Source organism: Narcine bancroftii, chromosome 3 (genome assembly GCF_036971445.1).
Source record: "Narcine bancroftii isolate sNarBan1 chromosome 3, sNarBan1.hap1, whole genome shotgun sequence".
NCBI classification, from domain to species: Eukaryota; Metazoa; Chordata; class Chondrichthyes; order Torpediniformes; family Narcinidae; genus Narcine; species Narcine bancroftii.
Window position 1 is genome coordinate 194,941,928 of NC_091471.1, and position 14,079 is coordinate 194,956,006.

The window sequence follows — 14,079 nt, forward strand, 5'->3', positions numbered from 1 at the left end:
CCCGATATTTTGTTCATTGAAAATGTTATATCGTCAAAAAATGGCTTTTGGCTTTCTGGTTTCTCTAGCTTCAAATCCCAACAGCTCTCTGGCAATGTGAGCTCCCTGGCATTAAAAGCTTCAAGAACTATTCACTTAAATAGTTCCTCGACATTGAATAAATCTTTTATATTGTATGCTGAGGTGAACCATACTGAGATTAATATAGGACTCGATGAAGTCTGTGTACTTTTGTAATGTTAAACTGATAAGGTAGGCGGATGTTTATTACAAGGACGTGTGAAGGTTGTACAGATAATAATGATGCACATTAGCCTATTGAACGAGAGGTTCGACCTGCTGACAGTGTTTATTTACATAAACATTTACTCTCGGTCTCAGCATTCGACTAATTAGGGCTATTACTGAAAACTATCGTTATCAGATCAAATGATGTGAAGGGGAAAGGCGAGGTGTGTTTGAGAGAATTTCCAGCCCTTCCCTTGAGCTGGTAATCCAGGTAAACAGAGTGCATTATCAAAGTGCAGAACAACGCGTTTAATTCCGTCTATTCCAACTATTTAACTGAATTGCACACTTTCAGAAGTTTGGAAATTTAAGTCGCAGACACTTTTTTTTTGTAATATTGAAAGATGCGCCCGCCTCCTTCAAAAAATAAATGTCTTAACGTGCATCAAGTTATAACGATGTTAGAAACTTTAAGGGTATTGGTGGAATCCGATATTTTGGATAATTTATCATTTCGTTTGAGAACCATTTATGTAACTTGACAATAAAATCCTATCTCAAATAGAATGATACCATCTGTTGGATTTTCTCGTTAATTTTACATTTCAACTGAGTTTCACTATTTATTCGCCTCCTTCTTAATTCGAGTACAATTGTCCGAGCCCACTTTAATACTCAAAACGGTTTAAACGGCTTTTTCACAGAAACAGATGCGACTTCCTTTGAACTCCCAAGCTCTTGGCGCATTTAAATACATTGAACTCTCGTGATCTGTTGCTGTCGAGCTCACCCCAGCCGCGGAGAGAAGATTGATACCAGATAATAATGAAACGTTTCCCTCTTGGGCAGCCACAGACACGTGCAAATGCAAGGCGATCATCCATAATCTAGTGAGCATCCTATAGAGGGGAAGCAAAGGAGATGGGGGTTTACATCCACACAGAACGTGCCAATTACCAAGGGCATGAAGAGGTGGGCCAAGCATGATCCATATTCAACAGAGTTCTGAAATTTGCAACGTGCGGGGCTCGATGAATCACAGACGGAAAATATGTTAAATGTTTTACTTCAGCAGAAGTACCTGTTACAATTCGTGGTTTTTTTGTTGTTGAGTCATTATATTGTGAATGAATGAGATTGGGCATCATTTGAAAGAAAAGATGCATCCACAGACTTTGTCCGGGAGAGTCTGTGTTATTGTTCATCGATCAAAACAATCTTTCACGACCATCTTCGGTTGAATCCCCATAAGTTTTAATATATTTATAGACAATAAAGTCTTGGGGGAATAATTTTGATATAAATGTTAACGAATAGTAATCAAAGAACACGTGATTGGAATTGGGTTTTTTTTGCATTTCATCTTAACTCTTGTCAACTTGTCGTTTTCCTCGACTGAATCTATTTGCTAAGTGAAATGCGCGATCCGTCCGCTCATAATCTAATAACGAGCAACTCGTCCAGGCAATGTGTACAGCTGTTCTTTTTCCACACGATTCAATGAGCCACGCACTTGCCAACTTACTTATATGAAAGTTAAACTTTTTTTTATTTAACAGACAAAAATCCAAAACGCTTTCCTCTTGATTTTGCAGGCGAATACATAAGCAACAATAAACTTTTGAAATATACAAAATATACATTTTGTGCATGAAATCTTTCTTTTATAATAAATAAAAGTGAACACATGTGTAGATGATCGCCTTAATCCTCCGTGTCAATTTGTTTTATTCGCCTGATTTCCACCCCCCCCCCCCCCTTGAGGGTGGAAAAAAAGGCAATTCTTCATCCCCGGAGGTCGAGATAAATAATGTATGAACCCTCCTTCCTTGTGTTTCCCTTCTCTCCCTCTCTGCCTTTGATAAAGCGCTCAACCTAAATTTACACGCTCGTTTTCATTCCAAAAAAAGTCTACAAATTATGCAATGACTTCTAACCTCGCCCCGTAGCACAACATCTTTTTCCGTAAATCATATTAGACAGCTGGTGAAGCCGCTCTTATTCTCGGGATGATAAAGGGGGAGCAGAAAGAGAAGGGAGAGAGGGAGGGGGGGGGGTGGAGAAAGAGGGGAAAAAAGCAGAGAACAAAAGGCATTGTTGGAGAACCTGGGAAATGGGCAAAGTGCAGCGAGGAAAGTTTGGTTTGACAGTTCAGATTCCCACAGCCCTCAATCGTTCTCCCTGGGAAGAGAGGCAGATGCCCCAAGTATGCACCATTGAACTTTAGTGGTTAACGCGAATCAGTAGTGAAAAATACATTTTCTTTTAAAAAATACATGACAAAATCTTAATCCTCTATTTCTAATAAGAAGTGTAAACAGTGTATGTCCAACATTTTTCCCAGCCAATAGATATAGAGTTTTCGATACAACAGATTCACACTCATCTGCGCAATATTCGAGTGCTTTAAATAAATTCGTGGAGTGGAGAAGAGCTCTGCAGAAAGTCCGACTGGCGTTTAGCGGCTGCGTACAGGCTCTCGGGTTGCCCGAAGTAGATGTCTTCGGCCTGCCCGGGGCTGCCCGGTGATAAAGTGCACGTGTAGGAGGAAGACGAAGGCGAGCCGAAACTGTTCCACGAAGTGGCCGAAGCGCCGGGACTGGGGCTGCTCAGCCCAGTGTCCAGGTACGGCCTGTCCGGCCCCTCGGTGTTGGCGTCGCCGCTGGGATCTCCCAGCCGCAGAGCCTCGGTCAGGGCCCAGATGTAATTGTGGGCGAAGCGCAAGGTCTCAATTTTGGTCAGCTTGGCATCCTCGGGAAAGGCGGGCAGCACGTCCCTCAGCGCGTCCAGGGCCCCGTTCAGGTTGTGCATCCTGTTCCTCTCCCGGTTGTTCGCCTTGATGCGCCGGCTCTTCTTGATTCTCTGCACCAACTTCTGACTCCGCGGCTTGCCGCGACCCCGGGCTCGCCTCTTGCAGTCGGCTTTGGCCGCAGACGTGTCCTCGATCTCCTCCTCGGCCGAGCTGAGAGAACAGGCTGGAGCCGGGCAAGCGAAGTACTTGCCACTGCCCTGCTCTTTGTAAGGGCAGCGATCGGACTGTGGAGACATCCTGTTGAAACCAAGCAAGAAAGTCCGTTACTTGTCAATTGGTGGCACGCTCTCTTCGCTCTAAATCGCCTATCAAACAATGCAAGCGCAACTTACTTCCGGAATGATTGCTGGATATGGAGCAAAAAGTGTTAATTGCAGTCTCAGATAATCTCTCCTTCCCTGGGAATAGATTCCCTTTCTCTCCTTATTTTTGGTAATATCTCTGTAACCTCAATTAAGTTACAATAAGTCGGAATGTGCACCAGCTGACTGGCACGCGACCTCGTGCAGAGAGCAGCGGTGCTCCAGCGAGCTTGTGGTTAAGCGGCTGTGTGTTTGGCACACGCCGGCCTTTCAGCGCTTTATATAGGCTCGCCAGACAATCGCCGCGGCCCGGCGGCTCGCGCTCCCTGCCACTCGCCGCGCGATCCCATTGTCAGCTGGGGGGCCCCTTCCTTTGATAGAAAACCCCCAACAAGCCATTGTCCATGGGGCTCGCGCTCAGAACCCGACGGCGCCTGGAACGTGCCGCTCATTAATGCGTGGTGGCTGCGGCCAATCAGAGCGCACCGACCGGCGGCTGCCACGCGCTCGGGAGCCGGTCTCCTTTCATCAGAAAGACAAGAGGTGGGGATGATGGGGAGGGAGGGAGGGCATGGGGAGAGGGGGAGGATAGAGACTGATGCACGTCAGGTGGAGCGATAGTGATACAGAATGAGGAGGGTGGGGGCAGATAGTGAGAGTCCGCTGCCCACCGACCTACTCGGGGACTGCAAGACCCACTGGTGCACCTGAGTGAAGCGAGGAACGACTGCAAACCCAGGCTAGAGCAATAACAATTCCACCATTTAACTTAACATGAAACAAATAGACCAACGCAAGTAGAATAAGACAACATCCCCGTTAATAATATAGAGGAGACGAAATCATGGAAAGGGCACCCACAAAAAAAATGAACAGGGAAAAGGCGCTACGTAAATTCAACTGTACACTTGCAGAAGGATGACTGTGAATCTCAGGCGGAAACTGATAGAGGAACTGAAGTCCTATATGGGATGGAAAATAAGGGATAACGCAGAGGAATGGAGAGTAAAGAGGGAAACAAGCACACGGAATATCATAACTAAGTTGTTTCTTAAAAAATGATATATCAACAAAATGTCAACATTTCATTTTCATAGGACATCTCTTCCAATGCCCAGTGATAAAGAATCGGGATCATGAGAGTTAAGTCTTGGAGAATAACAACTTGTGCAGATTTACAAAAGTGGGCCAGAAAATATGAGACTCTACCGGGATATAGAATTGAATTCAATCGTTTGGTTGTCGCGTGTACTAAAATAAAGAAGCTATGTGTGCTATCCAGGCAAGTCGATTGCAGTAGGTAGTGTAGGGAGTGATGCTACAGTAGTGAAATAGGGCGGGGTATAGAGAAAAGTACAGTGATAAAAAGCATTAACTTTTGCCAGCATGGTATCCATTCAAGAGTCTGATAACAGTAGGAAAGAAACTGTACTTGAATCTGAAGGTTCGAGCTCTCAAAAACATTTTGTCTGTCAGAAGAGAAAATCAAGTATGACGAGTATAAATTGAATAATGGAATTAAAATGGTTAACTTAAGGAATATAAATGAAACAGATTAGAAGTGTGCCGAAAGTAGAAAAGTTTGAGTTGGAGACTATAAATGTGTGCCAAAAGGCAAGGCAGCCAATTAAAAAGAGAATCGCAAGACAAAAAAAAAAGCGAAATTGGCATTTGGGCAGCGCTTCGAAATAACTCGAGATGAACAAGGCACCTTGTTAATTAGTCAAGCTATGTGGGCCATAACTTTGTCGTCTATCTCTTATTGGCGTTGAGGAATTGGTAGTGAGCCTACATTTGAAATTGTTGCACTCTGCGTAGCGCCGTTAAGTAGAGAGTACCGGGAAGTAGAGAGTAACAGTCGGGGAATAGATAGGCTAAAGTCGGTTTGTGACTTGGAGCAACATCTGTGAATAGTTGGATATCCACATATTTATCGCCATGGTCCTTCTGGGCAACAGGATTTTGGAAGGTACAGTGAAAGAAGATTTGACAGATAGCTCTGAGTATCTTATAGATGGTAAACACCAGTATGGTTAGTGCAGCACCAATCAAACGGGCTGCATTGATGGGGCTTCTTGACTGTTGGTAGGCTTACACACTCACACCAGACTTCTTTTTGTTTTGTTTTGGCTCTTCTGCCACGCCTTGCTGGTGGTAGATTGGTTTCGTGTTACTTGTTACTTGTCACAGGCTATCCAGCCTCCATAGGCATTTCACATTTCACCCTACCTCTGGGACTTGAATCCAAGTGTCTCCACAGATGATGTACTCCAGGACAGATCTGATCATCGGTTTCAAATCATAACATTCTGATTCAGGGGTAAATGTTACTTCCGACTCACAAGGGAGTAGTAAAAATATGATGATTAAAAGAAAACATTGAGAATAAAGAGGCATAAAATGGAACGAGGGAAAACAAAAGTAATGGGAGTTCCTGGAAGCCCATATCTCAGAAGACCTTTCCTGGAGCCCACACGTTGAGGCAATCGTGAAAATGGCACGTCAGTGCTTATAAGGATTCTGAGGAGATTTGGCAAGTCATTGGACACCCTATCAAACTTTTACTGACCTGTTGCATCACAGACAATGAAAGTGCCCAGGAATGTAGAAGGTAACACACATGGTCATCACCTCCCATCCATTGCTGACATCTATGTGAATCGTTGCCACGAGAATGTAGCCAACATGATAAAGGAAAGGATCCCCATCACCCTGGTCACAGCTGTCTTTGGCAGATGGTACAAAAACCTGAAAATCAGCACCTCCAGGTTCAAAAACAGTTTCTTTCCAATAGCTGTCAAACACTGAACCTCCCCCTGTTAAACAGATCATGGACTGCCTGTACTATTGCGGGTCACCTTTTGGCACACGGATTACTGTGAATGTTTATTATCTGTCTAGTTTATATATTTATTCTCTATTATAAATTAATTCAGCCAGTTCGCTGTTATACTTGGTCATTATAAGTACCTATTTGGCTGCAGCAAATAAGAATTTCAGGCATACTGTATGTAAGCTGTACTATGTGTATGACAATAAACTCATTATCAATAGGAGAACAAAGTTGATTGAAAAGAGAAGGAAAGGTAGCGAAAGTATAATGAGAAAAACACAAAAATTTCAAGAATTGACGCTATGGGCAAAGAGAAAGAAGAAATAAAAATGACTGAGAAGAACAATTTTTGATGAAAATTGAGGGGTCAAAGGATTTGGATAGTTGGAATATTAGTAGAGAAAGCATCAGGAGGTAATGTTTGGGGTACAAGTTGGATTGCAGATGACTGTCTGAAGCAGTGGTTTTCAAACTTTTTCTTTCCACTCACTTACCACCTGAAGCAATCCCTATATGCCATAGGTGCTCTGTAATTAGTAGGGATTACTTAAAGTGGTATGTGAAAAGGAAAAAAAAAGATTGAGAACCACTGGTCTAGACTCAATTATTACTAAAGTATTTTGGTTGAGAAAAATTGTCATTGGCCCATTCCCTTTGGAGTGAAACCATGCACATAATGAGCCCATTAGGTACGATTAAAACAGTGATACCGTCCTTCTAGTCCCCCTGAGTGTAAATGATTCACAAAGAACAATATAATGTTGGTCCATTTTCCATTGGCAATCTCAGGTACCTGCTTGCTTTGGAGTCCAATGGTTTTCAAACTTTTTTTATTTCCACTCACATTACCACCTTAAGTGGGCCAAAATTATATTGTTCTTTGTGAATTATTTACACTCAGGGGCTATAGAAGGACGGGATCACCAATGTGGAAAGGAAAGAAATTTGCCTGTACAGTATTTTAAGGAAACATGCTGATCTGCTGTGACTGAGACAATTCCTTATATTTAGTTATGCACAGGGCAGGCTGTTTTCTTTTGGAGTCTGAATCAATAAATAAGATTCAAATATTAACTCTATATTACAGTGGTTCTCAACTTTTTTCTTTCCACTCACATACCACTTTATTTTTCAAGCAAAATATTTCAGTAACAATTGGGTCAAGAACAGTGATTCTCAACCTCATCTTCCCACTCACACACCACCTTAATCACAGAGCACCGATGGCATAGGGATTACTTAAAGTAGAATGTGAGTGGAAAGAAAAAGGTTGAGAACCACTGCTCTATAACATCAGTAATGAGGCAAAAGTTTGTTGGCTGGGGGATAGTGAATCTCTGGAAAGAAGAAAACTAAGCTTAAAGTTTTGGGATCTCAGGAAGGGTAGACAGATTGGTAGTGCTAGACTGATTTCTGAGATGGGAGTGCTGCCTCAGTTTAATCAGAATTTATTGCTATGAACAAGTCATGAAATTTGGTGTTTTGTGGCAGCTGCATAAAACAAACATTCATATTCTAACCATCTTACATTACTATAAAAATAAATTGTGCACGAAAAGTAAGACAGTGTTTTTGGTTCATTGATTATTCAAGAATCTAATGGCAGTGGGAAAGAAGCTGTCCTTGTGCTGCTGAGTGCTTGTCTTAAGGCTCCTGTATCTTTTCCCTGATGGTAGCAGAGTGATGAGGGCATGCCTGAGTGGTGGGGGTCTTTGAGGATAGAGCTGCTTTTTAACATATTGCCTTATGTAAATGTCCCTGATGGAGTGAAGTCTGGTGCCTTTGATGTCACAGGCCGTGTTAACCACCCTCTGGAGTTTTTTTTCTTGTCCTGAGAGTTGGCACCTCCATACCAGGCAGCGATGTAACCAGCCAGAACGCTCTCCACGTTTCACCTGTAGAAGTTTACAAGACTCTTTGGTGACATACTGAATTTCCTCAGACACCTCACAAAAGATAGCCACTGGTGGGCCTTCTTTGTGATTGCATCAACAATGAGGGCTCCAGGACAGATCCTCAGAGATGTTAACACCCAGAAATTTGAAGATCTTGACCCTCTTCACTACTGAGCCCTCGATGAGGACTGGGTCGTATTCCCCTGGCTTCCTCCTGAAGTCCACAATTATCTCCTTGGTTTTACCTAGGAATATACAGAGCAAGATAAAACAAAAAGTAATAATACAACACCACAGGAAGGCTGGAGAAGTAGACACAAAGGGGTGAGATTTAAAAGCAAAATAGGAATGCAACACAAGTGCATAAAGAAATATTGGCAGGAAAGATTTAAGAAAAGACCTGCAATGTTCTTATTAGAAAGAAAAGTATGGCTTCTAAGAGAAATATGTAGTGACAAATGTGGAGATTGTGATGTTGTAAGGCAATGATTTTCAACTTTTTATCACTCACAGACCATGTTAAGATTATCAAGATACCGCAGACCTCTGGGGAGAGAGGTGGGGAACAGGCAAGTATGAGACCCTTCCCAAACCACCAATGGGTTATTTGGTTTAGTTTGGTGAGAATATATTAGAGAATCTTCTCTTTTGTTGTCATCAAATTTACTCACTTATTACCATAGACCACAGTTTGAGAAACACTGCACTAAGGAACTCGGACATCCCTGTGCACATTACTGAAAGCCAACTTTGCAGCTGCAACGAATGATCACAAAAGCAAAAGCTTTAATTAATTTAATTTAGAGATGCAGAATGGTAACATGCCCTTTTAGCCCACGAGCCTGCGCCACCCAATTACACCATGTGACCAATTAATCTACTATGTCTTTTTAAAATGCAAGGAAAATGGAGCACTCAGTGGAAACCCACATGGACACACAGAGAATATACAAACTCCTTGCAGACAGTGGCAGGTTTGAACCTGGTTTGCTGGCACTGTAATATCTTTGCATTTTTTGGGGGGGACCTTATTTTGAGAGGATATATGTAAAGAAATAAATATGTCTTATAACAATTATACAGTGTAGTTAGACAAACATGTGTCTTATATGCAGTGTTCATCTCCTTGCCTAAGAAACAATATGAAGTGGAGTTGCTATAGAGGGAAGGGAGCAAAGATTCACAGGACTATGTCCAGGAATGGCTGCTTTGCAGTCCAATTAAGAGAAGTCAGCCTGCAGTTTATAGAGTTCAAAGAATGAGACGAGAATTCATTGAAACTTACCATCTTGTTACATAGTTCAACAAGCAGAATACAGGGAAGTTGTTCCCTCAGGCCAAGCTGGCGAGGACCAAATGTCATCACCTCAGAGTAAAGGGATGGTCATTTGGGAGTGAGATGGGGGAAAACTGCTTCATGTACAGGGTGCTGAACCCTTGGAATTCTCTACCCAAGTGAGGTATGGAGCTCAGTCATTATATTTCAATCATGGCACAGATTTATAGATATTAGAGGAATTGAGAAAGACAGGAACTGTCAAAAAATTGTCATTAAGGTAGAAGATCAAGAGACTTATTTCTGTGATAATTAATTTATTGTCATATACATTGTACAATATACAAATGCACCCAAAATTCTTACTTGCTGCAGTTGAACAGGTAATTGTGAAAAATTAAAACAGTAAGCCTAATTGAATTAAAAGAGAGAATGAATGCATTAAATAGAAAGATAATGAATATTCACAGTAATCCAAGGGCAAAAAAGTGACTTGCGAGAGTGCACAGAGTCCATTTGTGCTGACGAAGCAGTCCATGGTTAATGTATCAAGGAGAGGTTCAAGAGTCTGATAGCTGTTGAAAAGAAATTGTTCTTGAACGAAGAGGTGCTGCTTTTCAGACTTGTGTATCTTCCACTTGAAAGTAGTAGTGAGAAGAGGTTGTTTGCAAGGTGATAGGTATAGATGACACTTTCCAAAATTATAGTATTTCCCAATTTCAAAAGATTTCATCTTCACAGAAACGTAATCCAAATAACTCAAACTTTGTAGTTGCAGCTTTATGTAGCCTTTAATTGGTTGATAAAATGAATTAACATTTTGTATGACTTCGCATTGAGATTGTCATAACTTGAGTAAACAAAGCATGCTGTATAATGATAATGATATTCAACTTTAAACAGATAAACCAATATTAAGATGATTAAAATGAAATAAGATGAATTCAAAGAAAAGTATTTCAAGCTCACATATCTTTCATGGTTCTTCAAAGAATGAGAAGCAAACTCCGAGTCTGCACGGATATTACGACATATGACATCGTAGTAACTATGCTAACACTGCAAACAACAATTTCCCTTAAAGGAATAGTCACAAGATTAACAAAAATCAAAAACACCTTTACAATGGGAGATATTGGCTGACTTCTTGAAGCAGCGGCTCACATAGATTCCCTGTAATGAATGGGAGGTCAGTAGCTATGTTTGCTACTTTCTTCAGCCTTCTTCATTCCTGGGGACTTGAATTATCAAACTAGGCTGTGATTCACTGAGTCAGGATAGCTGCCACAGAGCCCTTAGTAGATATTTGTTGAAGTGCCTGATGACATGCCAAACCTTCTCAGACTTCTTGGAAAGTAGAGGTGCTGGTGTGCATTCTTCTAATTCTCAAGTTCCTAAAATAGCAGTGTTAGTGTGAAGGAGGAGAACATGTAAAAGTCTGGATGAAAGCAGTACATCTGTATTACAGATTGTGGGATGATGTATTAAGGAGAAGAGTACATTAACACCTCACTGACAAAAGGCAAAGGAGGAAAAACCCAACACCCAACCCCAACCAACCAATTTTCCCCTGCAACCGCTGCAACCGTGTCTGCCTGTCCCGCATCGGACTTGTCAGCCACAAACGAGCCTGCAGCTGACGTGGACATTTACCCCCTCCATAAATCTTCGTCCGCGAAGCCAAGCCAAAGAAGAACATAAAGAAGACATACTGTGGTTTTAGCATGGGGGAGGCTCGGAAAAGAAACAAGAAGGACAAGAGTGCAGATTCTGGTGCGATCTTTAGAAGTGAGAATCAGAATTTATTGTCATGTACAAGTCACAAAATTCAGTATTTTGCACCAAGAACTGGAAAGTCATATCAGAGAAAAGGGAGGGAAAGGATAACACCAAATAATTGCATGCCAGACCATCAGTGGGTAAATTATTGTAAAATGTTATTGAGGGACAGCATAAAACAACACCCTTAATTACCAACCTAGATTCATGAGGATTTCTTGAGGAATGTGAATGAGGGTGAAACAATTGGTGCAGTTTACTTGAATTTTAGCAAGGTGTTTGAGAAAGTTCCCACATCACAGATAGATCCAAGGGAAAGGGTCAAGTAGGCTTGTTAGGAAGTTTTAGTGAGTGGAAAACCAAATGAAGTGCAGTTTTATGAGCTCAGGGCCAGGCTGCCTGTTTTGTACAGATCTTAATTAAAACATTCATGAATAGTGCTGAAACTTTAAAAATAGCAAATGGACTTCAACCTGGAGATGCATTAGTTCATAACTTGGAGAAGGCCAAAAAGGCAAAGGTATACAAATTGAACAATATAAAGGAACAATGATATTTGACTTTATGCTCATAAATCCTTGAGATAGCATGAAAGCAGATGGATAATTCAGATAATATATGAAGAAAGAATGGGCCTACTAGGCCTGTATACACTAGACTTTAGAAGAGTGACAGGAGAACACATTGAAATGTACAGAATTTGAATATGTCTAGACTGGTGATTTGTTGGGAGGGTGTTTCCCCGACTGGGGAGCCTAAAACATAGAGTCACTGTTTCAGAATACAGGTCATTTAGAACTGAGATGAGGAGAATTCCACATCTATGCTATTTTCTATCACAGAAGACAGATATTCTATCAGCAGAGGTGAAGTCCCTGAATATAATTGAAGGAAGTAGATAGATTTCCATGCACAAAAGCCATCAAGGGTTTGAGGAGAGGAATGAATGGTGTTCACATAAAGGATCAGCCATTCTCTTTGCAAATCATGTATTCCCTTTGCTATTTTCTAAATCCACATTTTGAATGGGGAAAACTGCATAAAGATTTAATGTACTGAGAGACACCTTAAGTGGATAAAGGAAAAAAAAAGCAAATGGAATATAAGACTTTATACCAATGATTCTCAACATTTTTTGCCATAGGCCCACTTTAATTTTTCAAAAAAGTGTACGCCACACCATTAGCAGGAAAAAAAAGCTATATATTCAAAAGAAGTTTTAATTAACTGCAAGTATATTTCAATGCAATTGAGGTCAGGAATACACTGGAAGACATATTTCATATTCAACGACTATTTCAATATGTCAACCTTTTCAAACACACATTCAACAATTGTCACTTCAGTGAGAACCTTGCCCCTGATGCTGGCTGCAGATTTTTTTTGATTCAAGGGACTAATTTTGTTAGTTTCAACCTTAACTCTCCACATTTTGTAATTTCCAGTCGGTTTCTCTTAGCTTGTAGCAAATCATTAACAGTACTGAAGCCACATTCTATGAAATAAGATGATGGAAAATGTATCAATGGTTCCCTTGCTAAAGTAGTCGAGTTTGGGTATTATTTTAAAATCTCATTGTACAGCCACATCATGGTTTTTTTTCACTTTGAACAGAGTTTTCACAGAATCATCATGTGGCTACTCAGATAACTCCTCTTGGTATTGCACTGGAACTTCAGATAAGTCCATCAGCAATGGCTGAGTTAACCAAGAGGGAAAATCCATTGCCTTTAAATCACAAAATCTATCATGGAAGTCGGTAACCAACATTTTCAAATGGACAATAATGACGTTTGTAGCAGCATTAGTTACCTCACACTTATTCAACCAATAGAATTGACTGAAATTTCTTGCAGAAATATTCCTTTGGCATAATTCTAGAAGTGTCATGAATCCAAATATCTTTGTTTTTGCATCAATGAGCATCATATTTACTACTTGGAGTTGCTTGTTCAATGTTCTTAGTTTCTCAAAAATGTCCATCAAGTAACTCACATAAGCATTGCCATCTGTTGTTAGCAAGAGCTTCATTTCAGGTTTGTCCTTCAAAAACTTGCTGAGGAGATTAAACAGTTCCATAAACCTTTTGAAGCAGTTTCCCTTTGACAACCACCCTACTTCAGTGTGAAGCAATAATCTCACATGTTCTGCATTTTTATCAACAGAAAACTGCTTAAACAGACGTTCACATTTAGCATTAGTTTTGATGACATTGATACACATGATCACAGAATGCAGTATCTTGTGTAGAACAGGGGAAACTTTCATGGCAACTGAGTTTTCGTGGTGGATAACACAATGCACAACCAACATGTTTGGATTTTCATCCTTCGTTAATTTTAATCATCCTTTTTTCTACCCATCATAGCGGGTGCACCATCTGCAGCATAAGATACAATGTTTCCTTTTGATATTTCGTTTTCATCCATATAATTTTTGAGCTTGTTGTAGATGCCAACTGCAGTAGTTGTTGTTTCTAATGATTCACAAAACAACATCTCTTCTTGAAACTCTTCCTGATCATTATATCCCATGTTTGCCAATAAGAGAGACTCTCTGTCCTGTACAGTATATTCATCCAGTTGTTTTGAGAACTTTTTGTGATTTCAATAAGCTGCTTATCAACATGTTGACCCACGTAATCTATTCTGTTGCAGACAGTACTATTACTCAATGGCATTGCTCAGACATCTTTGACATCCTTTTGCATAACTGTTTTGAGAATCAATTATATTGCGGGTTTAATCAGTTCCTCCCCAATTGTATGATTCTTCCCATGTTTTGCTGTCAGCAGTGAAATTTCATAGCTAGCTTCAAGGGTATGATTTAGGGCTGTAGTTTGCACAGTGAATAATGAAGTGATTTTTGATCTATTTTCAAACTTCTCTTTCAGTGATTAAAATATTCCAATTTCAAATTGACATGGTTAGGATGTTTTACCCTCAAATTAGCTT

The 14,079-nt window shown here is 40.6% G+C and overlaps 1 protein-coding gene across 1 annotated transcript; it reads right to left on the bottom strand.

Moving 5' to 3' along the window:
• Positions 1–1,808: 1,808 nt before the first annotated feature.
• Positions 1,809–3,663, bottom strand: LOC138756345 (neurogenin-1-like). The gene is made up of 2 exons (XM_069922863.1): positions 3,373–3,663; positions 1,809–3,277 (listed from the first exon to the last, which is right to left on the bottom strand). Exon 2 carries the CDS (start codon positions 3,274–3,276, stop codon positions 2,635–2,637), a length of 642 nt encoding a protein of 213 aa, XP_069778964.1. The 5' UTR covers position 3,277; positions 3,373–3,663; the 3' UTR covers positions 1,809–2,634.
• Between the last annotated feature and the right edge of the window lie 10,416 nt (positions 3,664–14,079).

What these genes read in the sequence shown, in the direction of transcription:
- LOC138756345 (XM_069922863.1), bottom strand. Translation starts at nt 3,276, where the DNA reads ATGTCTCCACAGTCCGATCGCTGCCCTTACAAAGAGCAGGGCAGTGGC.